Source organism: Salmo trutta, chromosome 6 (genome assembly GCF_901001165.1).
Source record: "Salmo trutta chromosome 6, fSalTru1.1, whole genome shotgun sequence".
Taxonomy (NCBI): domain Eukaryota; kingdom Metazoa; phylum Chordata; class Actinopteri; order Salmoniformes; family Salmonidae; genus Salmo; species Salmo trutta.
In genome coordinates this window covers 31,592,346-31,610,256 of record NC_042962.1, presented here as the reverse complement: position 1 = coordinate 31,610,256, position 17,911 = coordinate 31,592,346, and the positions used below count along the sequence as shown (strand labels likewise).

General features: G+C 43.7%; 1 protein-coding gene across 2 annotated transcripts in view; it reads left to right on the top strand.

Annotated features, from left to right (window-relative positions):
- Window positions 1-17,911, top strand: part of LOC115195861 (succinate--hydroxymethylglutarate CoA-transferase) — a 205,227-nt gene that overhangs the window by 174,893 nt on the left and 12,423 nt on the right. For both annotated transcript variants that reach the window (XM_029756179.1, XM_029756178.1), the window contains one exon: window positions 507-570. In XM_029756179.1, coding sequence (XP_029612039.1) covers window positions 507-570 — 64 coding nt within the window. The remainder of the gene's footprint in view (window positions 1-506; window positions 571-17,911) is intronic.

Here is a 17,911-nt window from a genome sequence, read left to right as displayed (position 1 = left end):
GACGTTGCTTCCAGGTGCAGTTTGGAACTTGGTAATGGGTGTTGCAACTGTGGACAGACAATTTTTACGTGCACTTCAGCACTTGGCGGTCCCGTTTTGTGAGCTTGTGTGGCCTACCACTTCACAGCTGACCCGTTGTTGCTCCAATTGACTGGGGCAGCACTAGCAGGGCAGAAATTTGAAGAACTGACTTGTTGGAAAGGTGGCATGACGGTGCCACGTTGAAATTCACTGAGCTCTTCAGTAAGGCCATTCTACTGCCAATGTTTGTCTATGGAGATTGCATGGCTATGTGCTCGATATTATACTCCTGTCAGCAACGAGTGTGACTGAAATAGACGAATCCACTAATTTGAAGCGGTTTCCACATACTTTTGTATATAGTGTATAGTTTATGTCTGTTTTATGACAGTGTTCTTTAGCCCTTATGGCCAAGTGTTAATGAAATAAGTTGATAAAGAAGAGTGAATGGTTCTTAATCTTCATCTTTGTATATTTTTGTTCAGGTTGCAAACAATGGCCTTATACTGGAGATGAACCACCCAACAGCTGGAAGGATTGCAGTACCAGGTAAGAGCCTGAGCCCTACAGGGATACTTGTGACAATAGATTGTTTCTCCCATTTTAAACAAATTACAACGTATAAAGTCCTACCAAAGACTGTAAAAGTGGGACCCGATGCATATCTGCTTGACACTCAGCAGTAAGGAGATCGATTGGGGGTAAGGCCCTGCAATAGACTAGCCTTCTGTCCAGAGGGTGTACATCAAGCTGCGTCACGCTACAGAAACAGGATATAGGCTCCTGCTCCTATGAGCTCTTGTGGCTAGCACAGAAAAACAAATCATATTTGAATATGTAAACATTTTTTGAAAACAAAATAATTACTTTATGACTGCCAAATATTCAATCAAGAACCAAAAATTACAACAGTTTAATTAGTGTAAATATATTACCATAAGCACATGGTTTGAGGCTGTCTAATATGAATGTTTATATACAGCCTATAATTAAATACTTATTGATTTTAGAATACATTTAAACATGTTAAACATTAACATTTATCGATCGAAATAATAGAAAGTACAAAATATTCCGTTTTTTATACCCCTAAATAAACAGATGTTGCTTTATTATTTTTTTGGCATTTATTTGCATTGAGGTATATAGCTGGATACACAACTAATGGCCTGGGACATGGACATTTTTTGGCCTGAAAACATCTGATGAATTTCACTTTCAGTCATTTAGCTAGATCTAAGAAACAGTGAGAGACATGGGCTTATCTTAACATTTGAATAGAACACTTTTGCAGTTTCAATATGACTAAGAAAGAGGTAATTGCCAAAATAAAGGAAATATCAACATAAAGTGTCTTAATATGGCGTTGGGCCACCATTTCCCAGAACAGCATCAATGCACCATGGCTATCAGGAATCAAGGTAAGACCCAAGTGCAGACTGTGTGAAGTAACAATGTTTATTGTAACCACAGGGGCAGGCAAATGACAGGTCAAGGCAGGTGGGGTCTTTAATCCAGAGCAGAGGCCAAGGTACAGGACAGCAGGCAGGCTCCGTGTCAGGTCAGGCAGAGGCCTGTAATCCAGAGGTGGAGCAAAGGTAGAGGACGGCAGGCAGGCTCAGAGACAGGCAGTGGTCAGGCCGGCGGGTACAGGGTCAGGACAGGCAAAGGTCAAACATCAGGAGGCCGAGAAAAAGAGAGACTAGCGAAACCCAGGAGCTGAGACAAAATGCTGGTAGGCTTGAACAAACAAGACGAACTGGCAACAGACAGACAGAACAGAAAGAAAACACAGTGTAAATACACAGGGGATAATGAGGAAGATGGGCGACACCTGGAGGGGGGTAGAGACAAGCGCAAGGACAGGTGAAACAGATCAGGGCGTGACAATGGCATAGATTTTACAAGTGTCTGGAACTTTACTGAAAGGATGCGACACTATTATTCCACTAAAAATTCCGTAATTTGGTGTTTTGTTGATGGTGGTGGAAAACGCTGTCTCAGGCGTCAAGTGTTCAATTGGGCTGAGATCTGGTGACTGAGACAGCCATGGCATATGGTTTACATCGTGTTCATGCTCACTAAACCATTCAGTGACCACTCATGCCCTGTGGATAGGGGCATTCACATTCTATGGGGACATAGCTGTGGTAGCCAAAATATTGGCCTGCCCAGCATTTTTATATATGAGCCTAAGCACAATGGGATGTTAATTGGTTAATTAACTCAGGAACCACCTGCATTCAATGTACTTTGTATCCCTCATTTACTCCCAAGTGTTTCTATTATTTTGGCAGTTACCTGTACATTTTCATAATCAGTGAGACGTGAGGTAATACAGTATCACTTGACATCAAGTTCTTATACCTCTTTAGTAACTGATTACTACAATAGCAAAATTATTGTTACATAGGACTTTAGAAATTGCTTCATGTTAAGTGTTACTGAGAATGATAACAGTAACAAAATATGGCTAGTAAGTGTGTAATTTAACTAAATATCCTAGGGTTAGCTGTTCAGCATTCTGATGGCCTGGTGGTAGTAGCTGTAACTTGGGGCCTGTTCAGGAAAATGGAAATGTCAAATCAAATAAAATGTTATTGGTCACATACACATGGTTAGCAGATGTTATTGCGAGTGTAGCGAAATGTACAGTATGTTCAGATAAAAATGTATTGTGTAGATCAAGTATGATCTACTGTCAGATTGATTGGAATATTATAGGAAATGGTGTGCTCTATTCATTATATTTCTATCTGAAACATGAAGTTCGAAATACAGACTTTTGCCATTAGTTGATGGCAGCCAATCCAATAGTTTCTGAAAAGTAGTCACTTCCTGAGATATGTATTTCAATAGTTGTAAAAACAAAGTAGTTGTTTCTCAGATCTGCATTCAAATAGTTTACAAAGTAGTTGCTTTCTGAGATCTGTATTCAAATAGTTTTTAAAAAGTATTCACTTCTGAGATCTCTATTAAATTGTTTTAAAAAGTAGTTATTTTGAGGGATCTGTCCTCAAATAGTTGTAGTTACCTCCAAAGTAACTATTTGACCCCCCCCTCCCAAAAATAATTACTTTCCACAAAGCATATTTAGAACTATAGTTATCCCAGGTCTGCTACAGTATGTACTGCACCAAGGAAGTCTGATCTGTAGCGCACATTTTTTGCACAAATCTTGTATTTTTTATAAACTTGAAATGTGTTGTTCTATTCTGAGCTCACTGCTGGAACAGGTATGTTTAGAAGTTGATTTCTTAATTAATTCTAAATGGGTGATATGTCCTCCCCCCGACAATCAGTGGTGGGTTTTGATGTTTTCAATGTGGTGTTTACCATTGTGTATCCTGAACATTGATGTGCCAATCCAAGCCAAATCAAGGATAATTGTGAAGAATGATCCACAAATACAGGAAAACCACAACAGACACCTAGTACCATGTCATGGGCCCCTGAACAAGCATCTTTCCAACATATACACTACATCTCTGAGTACTTCTATTCTCTCTAATCTTCCCAATGTGATTTGCATAAAACCAAACATCGACTAAAGATGGGGTTATTTTGGGGGAGTTGAGCAGGGAAGGGTCCTAGTGCATCAGAAGTTCAGACCCATTTAACATGCGGAAGACGGCCTACTTTACTGTCTGTGCACTTGCAAATTCGCCACAGTAATTGTAATTTTTTTGTCCGTTTCGTGAGTGAGAAAGTCAGAATAGGGCACAATAATTGTGCCTATATGGCCTCACCTGTCTTGGGTGAATGGCGATGAAAACATGCATGGATAAAGAACACAATGAAGAGCAATTAATGGAATTACAGCAAAATAAAGTGCAAAATTGGCCATTAGCTGAGTTGGAAGGGGGTGGGGCTTTTGGGTCTGAGAGTAGTCCCTTAAAATGGATGTCCAGAACAGTCAAACAAAAGTGGATGATTAACCTCTGAGGGGAAGTAAGTCAGTTCAAGGAAACACTCTGACGAATTCTACATTCCACCATTCTTCAATGATGGTCTTCGTCTGTCTTGCACATATCAGTGATGGAGAATAGGCTTTGAATAGGTTTTTGAGCCTTTGATTGCGAGAAGCTGCCTCATTAGAGATTGTGCAGAACTGTTTATTGTGTGGCATTCCCCATGGGGATCCTTATTAGCTGGACCAGCGGCATGCCTTTGAAGTTCACAGCTAAAATGGACACAGCTGATCCTGGACTGACGGGATGTCCCTTCTTACATTCTTCAACCAAATTTCTATTCTTGAAAATTAACAAACGATTCAGTCGTGTAATTAAAAATGTTTGCTAAAATATGCATGTCATTATGTCATTATGCTAGAGTTGGTATCATAAATATTCACTCCCTTTGGATATTTGTAGCCTCCTGTCAGTGTCTCCCTTTGCTGTTGCTTCCAGCACCTTGTCTGCATTCCCGTCAAACTGTTGCCACACTGTCAACTTGCAGGCTTGCGGCCACTTGATTCAAACATTTGCGACACGTGGAGGATCCGGAATCTGTGGGGTGACTCCGGGCCTGGCTCCTCCTGTGTCTCTGTGCAGGAGCATTGTGTCGCTGTGTCGCGTTGTGTTGCTACTTCCCCCTCCAAACATTTCATCTGGAATTCTTGCAGACCTTTCCACACATACATTCCATGCTCATAGTCGGTTGTCTGTTTCCTTGTGTCGTTAAGCTTTGGTCCGTCAGATTGGGCTCCCCTGGGGGTATGTTTCCATGTGTCGATCTGTAGCTTAGTTTTGGGTCTCCTCTTCATGGAGGAAGTGGTTTGGGTTGCCGACCCTCCCCGCTCTGGTTACCTCCTTTCCGAGCTGTCCACTGTCTCTCCAGCCTTCAACCTCTATTCTTGGTTGCCAACCAGTTTGTTCCTGGTCGTCACTGGTTTCACCAGCACTTTGACATTACTTCATAATGTCACTTCCTCATCTGTGGTGAAAGGTGGCAGAGCTAGAGCGGTGTTTGTCAGACCATGAGACATCCTGAAAATCTGACCTTCTCTCGAAAATGTCTGTAGAGTCCAAATGGTTTGACCTACAGTACAAACCATCTGAAGTCTGTTCCGCTGATGTGCAAACTTCTGTTTGTAGCGTCCGAACCGTTTGGGCTACAAACTAATGTGACCCCACTGTGGAAAGGGGAGATTATTCTCAAGAACACAATGGTGTTTTCCATTTTGCTCTACGACCCCCCACAAGTGTCATGGGACTTGTCTGAAGGTAACCGGTACCGGATTAAAACATTTATGGAAGTATAAAGATAGTTTTGTGCCTACCAAAAAAAGGGGTTACATTTCCTGAGCTTTCTTATATCTCCTAGATATAGGACAAGCACTTCAAAACTTGAATGTGTTACTCTGGTCTATAGTAGTAAAGGCCAAATTTAGTATTTTATCAAATATATATATATTTTTTATATACAGTATCAGTCAAATGGTTGGACATCTACACACTCATTGATGGGTTTTTCTTTTTTTAAATATTTTCTACATTGAAGACATCACAACTATGAAATAACACATGGAATCATGTAGTAATCAAAAAAGTATTAAACAAATCAAAATACGCTACCGTTCAAAAGTTTGGAGTCACTTAGAAATGTCCTTGTTTTCCATGAAAACATGCATGAAATGAGTTGCAAAATGAATAGGAAATATAGTCAAGATGTTGACAAGATTATAAATAATGATTTTTAATTTAAATATTAATTCTGTCCTTCAAACTTTGCTTTTGTTAAAGAACCCTCCATTTGCAGCAATTACAGCCTTTACAGACCTTTAGCATTCTAGTTGTCAATTTATTGAGGTAATCTGGAGATTTTACCCCATGCTTCCATAAGCACCTCCCACAAGTTGTATTGGCTTGATGGGCACTTCTTACGTACCATACGGTCAAGCTGCTCCCACATCAGCTCAATAGGGTTGAGTGGCTGTGCTGGCCACTCCATTATAGACAGAATACCAGCTGACTGCTTCTTCCCTAAATAGTTATTGCATAGTTTAGAGCTGGTCTTTGGGTCATTATCCTGTTGTAAGAGGAAATTGGCTCCAATTAAGCGCCGTCCACAGTGTATGGCATAACCTTGCAAAATGGAGTGATAGCCTTCCTTCTTCAAAATCCCTTTTACCCTGTACAAATCTCCCATTTTACCACCACAAAAGCACCCCCAGACCATCACATTGCCTCCACCATGCTTGACAGATGGCGTCAAGCACTCCTCCAGCATCTTTAAAAAAAAAATGTGTCTCACGAATGTTCTTCTTTGTGATCCAAACACCTCAAACTTAGATTTGTCTGTCCATAACACTTTTTCCCAATCTTCCTCTGTCCAGTGTCTGTGTTATTTCGCCCATCTTAATCTTTTCTTTTTATTGACCAGTCTGAGATAAGGCTTTTTATTTGCAACTCTGCCTAGAAGGCCAGCATCCCAGAGTCGCCTCTTCACTGTTGACGTTGAGACCGGTGTTTCGTGGGTACTATTTAATGAAGCTGCCAGTTGAGGACTTGTGAGGCATCTTTTTTCTCAAAATAGACACTCTAATGTACTTGTCCTCTTGCTCAGATGTGCACCGGGGCCTCCCACTCCTCTTTCTATTCTGGTTAGAGCCAGTTTGCGCTGTTCTGTGAAGGGAGTAGTACACAGCGTTTTACGAGATCTTCAGTTTCTTGGCAATTTCTCACATGGAATAGCCTTCATTTCTCAGAACAAGAATAGCCTGACGAGTTTCGGAAGAAAGTTATTTGTTTCTGGCCATTTTGAGCCTGTAATCGAACCCACAAATGCTGATGCTTCAGATACTCAACTTGCTTCTTTAATTAGCACAACAGTTTTCAGCTGTGCTAGCATAATTGCAAAAGGGTTTTCTGATGATCCAAATAGCCTTCTAAAATGATAAACTTGGATTAGCTAACACAGCGTGCCATTGGAACACAGGAGTGATGTTTGCTGATAATGGGCCTCTGTACGCCTATGTACTGTAGATATTCCATTAAATAATCAGCCGTTTCCAGCTACAATAATCATTTACAACATGAACAATATCTACACTGTATTTCTGATCAATTTGATGTTATTTTAATGGACAAAAAAATTTGCTTTTCTTTCCAAAACAAGGAAATGCCTAAGTGACCCCAAACTTTTGAACGGTAGTGTGTATATTTTTTATCTTAAATTCTTCAAAGTAGCCACCCTTTTGCCTTGATGAAAGCATTGCACACTCTTGGGATTCTCTCAACCAGATTCACCTGGAATGCTTTTCCAACAGTCTTGAAGAAGTTCCCACATATGCTGAGCACTTGTTAGCTGTTTTTCCTTCACTCTGCGGTCCAACTCATCCCAGACCATCTCAATTGGATTGAGGTCAGGTGATTGTGGGGGCCAGGTCATCTGATGCAGCAGTCCATCACTCTCCTTCTTGGTCAAATAGTCCTTACACAGCCTGGAGATGTGTTGGGTCATTATCCTGTTGAAAAACAAATTATAGTCCCAATAAGCGCAATCCAGATGGGATAGCGTATCGCTGCAGAATGCTGTGGTACCCATGCTAGTTAAGTGTGCCTTGAATTCTAAATAAATCACTGACAGTGTCACCAGCAAAGCACCATCACACCTCCTCCTCCATGCTTCACAGTGGGAACTACACATGTGGAGGTCCGCCGTTCACCTACTCTGCGTATCACAAAGACATGGCGGTTGGAACCAAAAATCTCAAATTTGGACTCATCAGACCAAAGGACAGATTTCCACCGGTCTAATGTCCATTGCTCGTGTTTCTTGACCCAAACAAGTCTCTTCTTCTTATTGGTGTCCTTTACTAGTCGTTTCTTTGCAGAAATTCAACCATGAAGGCCTGATTCACGCAGTATCCTCTGAATGGTTGATGTTGAGATGTGTCTGTTACTTGAACTCTGTGAAGCATTTATTTGGGCTTCAATTTCTGAGGCTGGTAACTCAAATTAACTTATCCTCTGCAGCAGAGGTAACTCTGGGTCTTCCTTTCCTGTGGCGGTCCTCATGAGAGCCAGTTTCATCATAGCGCTTGATGGTTTTTGCGACTGCACTTGAAGAAAAGTTCAAAGTTCTTGAAATGTTCCATATTGACTGACCTTCATGTCTTAAAGTAATGATGGACTGTCGTTTCTCTTTGCTTATTTGAGCTGTTCTTGTCATAACAGGGACTTGGTCTTTTACCAAATAGGGCTATCTTCTGTATACCACCCCTACCCCAAGAAGAAAAGAAATTCCACAAATGAACTTTTAACAAGGCACACCTGTTAATTGAAATGCATTTCAGGTTACTACCTCATAGCTTAGAACCCTGTAATATTTACTGTTCCTTTATCACAATAAAAAAAGTGATGTTACTTGTTATTCAAATCCAGCAGATGATTCAGAATTCATCATGTTTACTTAGTATTAGTTTATATCTAATGTAACTTGTATCAGATGGAATGTCCCATGTATTTTAGGAAAATAACATAGGCCTCATAAATATTGTCAGACATATTCCATTTACTTCAACCTTGACCAGGCCAGGCAGTTTTATGGTAAAGATTGAGAGCCCAAATACTTTTCTCAGCAAAACGGTTGTGGATATAACATTTCTAGTCTTTGGGGAAATGCGTTTTCCATCGCATATCAAACAAATAAATGGGTAGGTAGCTTCACCCCGATAAATTGGAGATAGACCTTTGGAAATGGGAGGAATAGGATATAGCCTAGAGAATTTTGTGGTTATGCATAGTCTGTTCACAGGGATTTACGTATGTGGCTGGCTTGTGGTTGTTTCTGTACATCTGTAGTGGTACATCATATCAATTGACATTTTTATTTCATTGTCATATAATATACTGAACAAAAATATAAATACAACTTGCAACCATTTCAAACATTTTACAGAGTTACAGTTCATATAAGTAAATCAGTCAATTGAAATAAATTCATTAGGGCCTAATCTATGGATGTCACATGCCTGGACAGGGGCGCAGCCATGGGTGGGCCGAGGAGGGCATAGGACCACCCACTTGGGAGCCAGGCCCAGCCAATGAGAATTAGTTTTCCCCACAAAAGGGCTTTATTACAGACAGAAATACTCTTCAGTTTTATCAGCTGTCTGGGTTTCTGGTCTCAGACGATCCCGCAGGTGAAGAAGCCGGATGTGGAAGTCCTAGGCTGGTGTGGTTCCACATGGTCTGCGGTTGTGAATCCAGTTGGACTTACTGCCAAATTCGCCAAAACGATGTTGGAGGTGGCTTATGGTAGAGAAATTAACATTAAATGATCTGGCAACAGCTCTGGTGGGAATTATTGCAGTCACCATGCCAATTGCACGTTCCCTCAACACTTGAAACACGTGGCAATGTGTTGTGTGACAAAACTAGAGTGGCCTTTTATTGTCCCCAGCACAAGGTGCACCTGTGTAATGAACATGCTGTTTATTAATCAGCTTCTTGATATGCCATACTTGTCAGGTGGATGGATTATCTTGGCAAAGAAGAAATGTTCACTAAAAGGGATGTAAACAAATTTGTGCACAAAATCTGAAAGAAATACTTTTTTTGTGTATGGATCTTTTATTTCAGCTCATGAAACATGAGACCAACACTTTACCTGTTGCGGTTATATTTTTGTTCAGTATATATAAATATTATATAAGTCTCTAATGCAATGTTTCCCATGGAATTGTATCTCCAAGTCAATGCAGATGCCAAAGTCATTTTATCTTATTTTAAATGCAAGCTTACCTCATCCTAGAAGCACCCTCAACATCTGACAGTTATGTTAATAAAGATTTTCAAAGCATTTATGGTGACATTGAAGAATCCGAGTCATCACGGGTTGTGAATACATTATTTCATAACTCGCACATTTAATGAACCACGCTTAAACCTCATCGAAGCAAAATTAGAAAGACTCAAAATGAGATTGTCATTAGAAACAGTCATTAATCAGATCATCCATGCACCTGAAGGAGATTGATGGAGATGATGATATACAGTACATTCGGAAAGTATTTAGACCCCTTGACTTTTTCCACATTTTGTTACGTTACATTTTTTTTAAATAAATATCCCTTATCATTCTACACACAATACACTATAATGACAAAGCAAAAACAGGTTTTAGAATGTCTTTATGCACATTTATTGCAAATAAAAAAACTGAAGAATCACATTTACATAAGTATTCAGACCCTTTACTCAGTACATTGTTGAAACACCGTTTGCAGCGGTTACAGCCTCGAGACTTCTTGGCTATGATATTTGGGGAGTTTCTCACATTCTTCTCTGCAGATCCTCTCAATCTCTGTCAGGTTGGATGGGGAGCGTTGCTGCACAGCTATTTTCAGGTCTCTCCAGAGATGTTAGATTGGGTTCAAATCCGGTCTCTGGCTGGGCCACTCAAGGACATTCATAAACTTGTCCCGAAGCCACTCCTGTGTTGTCTTGGCTGTGTGTTTAGGGTCGTTGTCCTGATGGAAGGTGAACGTTCGTCCCAGTGTGTGGTCCTGAGCGCTCTGGAGCAGGTTTTCATCAACGATCTCTCTGTACTTTGTTCCGTTCATCTTTCCCTCGATCCTGACTAGTCTCTCAGTCTCTGCCGCTCAAAAACATCCCGACAGCATGATGTTGCCACCACCATCCTTCACCGTTGGGAAGGTGCCAGGTTTCCTCCAGATTTGATGCTTGGCATTCAGGCCAAAGTGTTGAATCTTGGTTTCATCAGACCAGAGAATGTTGTTTCTCATGGTCTGAAAGTCCTTTAGGGGCCTTTTGGCAAATTCCAAGCGGCCTGTCATGTGCCTTTTACTGAGGAGTGGCTTCCGTCTGGCCCCTCTACCATAAAGGCCTGATTGGTGGAGTGCTGCAGAGATGGTTGTCCTTCTGAAAAGTTCTGAAACTCTCATTTCCACAGAGCAACTCTGGAGCATCGGGTTCTTGGTCACCTCCCTGACCAAGGCCCTTCTCCCCTGATTGCTCAGTTTGTCCGGGCAGCCAGCTCTCAGAAGAGTCTTGGTGGTTCCAAACTTCTTCCATTTAAGAACGATAGAGGCCACTGTGTTATTAGGTACTTTCAATGCTGCAGACATTTTTTGGGTCCCTTTCCCAGATCTTTGCCTCGACACAATTCTGTCTTGGCTTGGTTTTTGCTCTGACATGCACTGTCAACTATGGGACCTTATATAAACAGGTGTGTGCCTTTACAAAACATGTCCAAGGAGGCACCTGAGACTCATAGCAAAGGGTCTGAATACTTTGGTAAATCAGGTATTTTTTTATACATTTCCAAAATGTAAAATAAAAAATAAAAAAACGGTTTTCACTTTGTCATTATGAGGTATTGTGTGTAGATTGATGAGGAAATTGTTTTATTTCATCAATTTTAGAATAAGGCTGTAACGCAACAACAAGTGGAAAAAGTCAAGGGGTCTGAATACTTTCCGAATGCACTGTATAAAGTATATTACCGGTGTATTTTATATTATTATTATATTATTATTAACTGGTTGTTTTGAACCCTGAATGCTGATTGGCTGTCAGCCGCGGTATATCAGACCTTATGCCATGAATATGACAAAACGTTTATTTTTACTGCTCAAATTATGTTAACCATTTTATAATAGCAATAAGGCACCTCAGGGGTTTGTGGTACATGGCCAAAAGTATGTGGACACCTGCTCGTCGAACATCTCATTCCAAAATCATGGGCATTAATATGGAGTTGGTCCCTCCTTTGATGCTATAACAGCCTCCACTCTTCTGGGAAGGCTTTCCACTAGACGTTGGAACATTGCTTGCTTCCATTCAGCAACAAGAGCATTATTGAGGTCAGGCACTGATGTTAGTCGATTAGGCCTGGCCCGCAGTCGGCGTTCTAATTAATCCCAAAGGAGTTCAATGGGGTTGAGGTCAGGGCTCTGTGCAGGTGAGTCAAGTTCTTCCGCACCAATCAGGACAAACCATTTCTGTATGGACCTCGCTTTGTGCACGGGGTATCGTCATGCTGAAACAGGAAAGGGCCTTCCCCACACCTGTGCCAGAAAGATGGAAGCACAGAATCATTGAGAATGTCATTGTATGCGGTTGCGTTAACATTCCCGTTCACTGCTCGGCCATAGAAACCCATTTCATGAAGCTCGCGACGAGCAGTTTTTGTGCTGACGTTGCTTCCAGAGGCAGTTTGGAACTCAGTAGTGATTGTTGCAACCGAGGACAGACGCTATGCACTTCAGCACTCGTCTTTCCGTTCTGTGAGCTTTTGTGGCCTACCACTTTGCGGCTGAGCCGTTGTTGTTTCCACTTCACAGTAAAAGCAGTTGGCAGCTCTAGCAGGGCAAAAAATTGACAAACTGACTTGTTAGAAAGGTGGCATCCTATGACAGTGCCATGTTGAAAGTCAATGAGCTCTTCAGTACTGGCCATTCTAATGCCAATGTTTGTCTATGGAGATTGCATGGCTGGGTGATCGCTTTTATACACCTGTCAGCAACGGGTGTGTCTGAAATAGCCGAATCCACTAATTTGAAGGGGTGTCCATACATACCACATGGCTAAGTGCTGTATCTAGGCAATCAGCGTTGCGTAGTGCATAAGAGTATACCACACCCCCTCGGGGCTTATTGCTTAATTATAATATGTCACAATGGAAACTCCCTTACTCGCTTATTACACAAGCTCTGTACACAAACCCCTGCGTTTTTTGTTGTTTTCTACCATTTTTAATCCTGATTTGAAATGGCATCTCTTATTCATTCCCGGAGGCAAGAATTTAGCACAGACAGGAAGAGCAGGGTTGCGGTATGGGTTCAACTGATTCAACAATATAGATCAAAACTCCAATGTGTCAAACTCAAGCATGTTTTCAGATGAAATGGGCACCTCACTGGCCCCAGGGGTACAGGAATGACAGTACAAGGTTCTTGTTATCTGCAAACAGTCTGCCACTCGGTACACTAGGTTAGCTATTGACGTTAATGGGAGGGTCCCAGCGTGAGTTGCCCAGGCTGAAACATCTCTATCTCCTCCCCACTGCAAACCCACCGAAGCACTCACACTCAAAGAGCTGCTTGGGTGCTGAGGGAACCACCAGGCCTCTTAACTCTAACATCAAGGTTCTTTAAGCTGCATTTCCTCCTCAGGCTATTTTTCTTACAGAGCATTTAGGTCACTGTCTGCTGGATGTAGATCCCTCAATGAAGCATTCGTTGTGAAATACACATTTTAGTTTTCTTAAACTCTATTATGGTGGATGGTGGAATCGTGACGCAACAAAGTCATGAAATGTGTGTGTGTGCGCACGCATGGCTACATACAATTTTATGGCAATAATCAGGGAGGAAAAAAGTTCTGTGAGATCACAAATGTGACTTTTTCATCCAGACCTCTCTGTGTCCATTTCTCAGAAGAGAAATGCCCATGAAACATGTATTACACCATTCAAGGGAAGCCAGGGAGGCTGATTAAAGAGACTGAAAAGGGGCGACTTGTTGCGTGGGTTCAAAGCGCAGAGGATGAAGATGTACTTCAACCGACAGCTCTGCTGTGGAGCTTCCTGCTGTGAATGAGTCCCCCCCATCCCCACTCCTCCTCTCTCCATCACTTTCTTTGAAACTGGAATAAGAGCCAAAGAGAGTAACAATTGCAAGAGAGAGGAGAGAGGGACACAGTGTCCTGTTTCTTTAAATATAATGAGCAATACTTTGTCACGATACATCAAAAAGTATTCTCTTCTCATAGCCCTACTTCATCTGACTGCTTTAGTTATTGCTTTAAAGAATATCTAAATCCTGATCCTCCCTCCCACATTTTTTCTTTTCCTTGATCAAACAGATGCGAAAGAAAAGTGTTTGATACATGGTAGCGAGGGGCAAAGATAGAAGAGTGGCTGAGACGTGTTTCAAACCTGTCGTCAGGGGTTATGTGTGGTCCGGAGCTGGCAGCGCTACCACTAGACCAGATTCTGACGCACTGTTTCAGAGTTTGAACCCCTCTCACTTCATCTTTGTCCCGGATGTGCTCCCACCCCGCGCAACCACCAGGGACCAAGAACCTCAAGGGCATAGATCTGCACATGAGCACCACTCCTTTGTCCCATTCTTGGCCCTTTTGTGCCAAGCCACTGGGCAGACAGTCTTTTTTAATTCTTTATCTCAATCTTCTGTCGTTTCACAGGGTACCGACAGGAATGGGTCATACAGAGCGCTCCAGTATGTGTTGACTCACCGCTTATTTAGGTATTTATTGAATTCTCTGGACTTTTCCACAAATCTCCTGTGGGCCTGTGGGTCTGTTGGCTGACTCATGGGCCACTGAGCACTGAAACCTCAGGCTCGGCGGCATGCTCTTTCCTCAGGTGGGCAGGAAGCCCCGTTGCCCTCTGTCTCACTGGCTTAGTCTCCCTATCTCGCTCCATCCATGTCCCCCAAAAGGGTGCTTCCTGAATGGGACTGTCTGCATCAGACCGATCCATCCCATTTACAATACTCTGGAGCTGAGCCAATGTCAGTAATGAGTTGGCACCGACTATGGAACTGCTGGGCACAGAATGTGGGTGGGTGTGTGTACATGCATATTTCAATAGAGGGAGAAATCCCTTTGCGATGAGCACTTGAGTGTTTCAACTGATGAATTGATCTCCAATTGAAATGAAAACAGAGAGATTGGGATAGACTCTAGATAGTGGGAGAGAGAATCAGTCTGTTGTAAGACCCAACAGAGGACTAGAATAGGAAGGATTGAAAGACCCGAACAGAACAGAGAGCTTTTTGTGGTGAGACTACGAGGAGCATCTTCCTCCGATAACGGAACAGTGTGGGAAAGCAGATGTGGCCCTGCGGCCGCCCATCGGATCGAAGTAGAGGGGGAGGAAATAGAGGATGTGGTGAGGGCATCGTTCATAACTGCTGAGGCATCGAAAGGCAGAGGGAAACCGCACGTGTCCTCACACACGCACACAGCCATGTTCAGGGTCCTGTTCACCCCTCCTTTCTCCTCCCCCCATCTTTGCTTTTCATTCTGATCTCACATTTTACAGCCTGGCCTCATCTTTCATTGAAAACAGCCTCAGTCCTTTCGGTGCGGTCTCTGTTTTGTAGTTAACCATTCCATAACCTTTCAGACGGAAGGTTATGGAATGGGTTGCAGCTGGTGAGAGCCGCTCTGGCTCCAGCACACCTGCCTCCAACCACACACAAACAGAAATGGAGGGGCAGAGAGAGTACTGGAGGAGTGGCTGCAGGTTAAGGAGACACCGGATGTCCACTAGGGGGTGTGGTAGGAGCAGATGTGCAAGTACCCTAGATGAGGGCCATACCCTTTGGACTGGAGCACGGCGACGGGTTAGCTTGAGATTGGGTCCTGGTGGAGGCACGAAAAGCAGCCCGGGCCCTCCTCCAGGTGCGATGACAACGGCGCATGTGGTCCTGGACCGAGGGCACCTCGACCTCTTGGGCAGGGAACAAGGGGGGTTGGTAACCCAGGGAACACTTAAAGGGTGACATACCTGACGAGGCGTTGATGAGGGTATTGTGGGCATATTCCACCCAGGGTAACTGGGCACTCCAGGAGGAAGGGTTAGCCGAAGTCACAGCGTAGGGCAGTCTCCAACTCCTGATTGGCCCGCTCGGTCTGGCCGTTGGTCTGGGGGTGATATCCAGATGAAAGGCTAACCTTAATACCAAGTGCTATGCAGAAGGCTCTCAAAACCTAGGAAGTAAACTGGGGTCCCCTGTCAGAAACAATGTCAATAGGGATGACATGCAGCCGCAACACATGGGATACCAGTAGGTCTGTAGTCTCCCTGGAGGAAGGAAGCTTGGAGGGGAATGAAGTGAGCCGCTTTGGAAAAATCGGTCAATAATAGTGAGGATGACTGAGTTACCGTTAGATGGAGGAAGGCCAGTAACGAAGTCCAGAGTTGTGTGACCAGGGGCGACTGGGTATGGTAAGAGGGGGAAGCAGACCGGACGTAGGTTTGGTGGATGTTTTATTCCGGGCACAGACTGTGCCAGCTGAGATGAATTCCCGAGCGTCTTTCTCCATGGTGGGCCACCAAAAATCGCTTACGCAGGAAGGCGAGAGTCCGGTTCATGCCAGGGTGACAGGTGAGATGAGTAGAATGGGCCCACTGAAGAAGTTCAGAGCGAACTGAATCTGGCACAAACAGAGCCTTACTAGGACCGTTACCTGGGTCAGGTTGGTTCTGCTGAGCCTGGAGAACACGGGACTTGATCTCCCAGGAGACAGCAGCAACGATGCAGGAGGATGGCATAATGGTTTCTGGCTCGGAACCTGTGTTGTCTGCGGTGAACTGATGGGAGAGGGCATCGGGCTTAGTATTCTTAGATCCGGGGCGATAAGTGATTGTGAAGTTACATCTTCTGAAAAACATTTCCCACCTGGCCTGCCGAGAGTTCAGACATTTGGCAGTCTGGATGTAGGATAGGTTTTTATGATCTGTCCACACAATGAAGGGGAGAACTGAGCTTGCGGGACAAGGCACATGGATGGAGCTTCTGATCAGAGGGTGAAAGTTGACAGGACAGCACCTACCCCGGAGTTGGAAGCGTCCACCTCGAGGATGAACTGGAGTTCTGGGTCTGGCTGGGTAAGGATTGGAATGGAAGTGAAGTGGTGCTTGACTTTCCAGAATGCTCTCTCTGCCTTGGGTGACCAGTGGAACGGAGTGGAGGTGAGAGGAGCTGCCAATTGACTGTAGTCACAGATGAAACGTCTGTAAAAATTGGCAAACCCCAGAAAATGCTGTAGCTGCTTCAGATTACCCAAAAAGGACACAGGAAACTCACATTTCTCAGCCTTAACAAAAAGTTCTCCAACAGCTGTTGGAGTGGCAAGGGATACTTGTTCCTGACAGTGATACTATTCAACCCACGGAAGTCTATGCATGGTCTCAATGACCCATCATTTTTCTTGACAAAGAAAAACCCAGCTCCCACCGGAGGGGAAGTCCTAATATGTCCGACAGCCAGGGAATCCTGGATGTATTCCTCCATAGCCTCTTGCACGGGGCGAGAGAGTTTATACAACCTGCTACTGGGGAGAGGAGCTCCAGGCTGAAGCTCGATAGCACAGTCGTACGGCCGATGAGACGGCAGAGATGGGGTGTGGTGCTTACTGAACACAGGAGCTTGACCGTGATACTCTGGAGGAACAGAAGACAGGTCCGGAGGATCTGGAATGGGGTACAGACAAGGCAGGGGGAAGGGCAGAATGTAGACAATTGGAATGACAAAAGGTACTCCAAGTAGTTATCCTCTTGGTAGCCCAGTCAATCTGTGGGTTGTGTAGTTTTAACATGAATGACCCAGAACCAGGGGAGAGTTGGGACTGTTGATTATGTGGAAACTGATCTTTTCCTGGTGATTACCAGAGAGACGCAGGATGACTGGAACGGTTTTCTCACAGACACAGAAGAGAAGCTTACCATTGAGACCGTTGACATCGAGAGGTGCGTTAAGTGGAATGGTGTCCAGGCCCAACTGGTTAACACCTCGGTCCAGAAAGCGCTCGTCGGCACCTGAATCTATAAGAGCAGATAGAGGAAAAGCCTGGCTCTGCCACACAAGGTTGGCCTCAAACAGGGATCTGGGAGAAGATGGGCTGGCGATTTGACTCAACAGTATTTCCCCCATAACGTCCGAGCCTCCTCTTACTGGACGCAGGGAACACGTGGAGACCAGGTGGCCAACCTGGCCACAGTATAGACACGCCGCTGCCTTTCCTCTGGAGATAGACTGGTCCAGCCGAGCTGCATGGGTTCAGGCTTAGAACATGCCTGGGGTAGGGATGCAGTCGGAGGAGAAGGGCAAGGCACTGAAGCAGATGTTAAAACCTCTTACATCTAGACGTTCCGCTAGCGGAACACC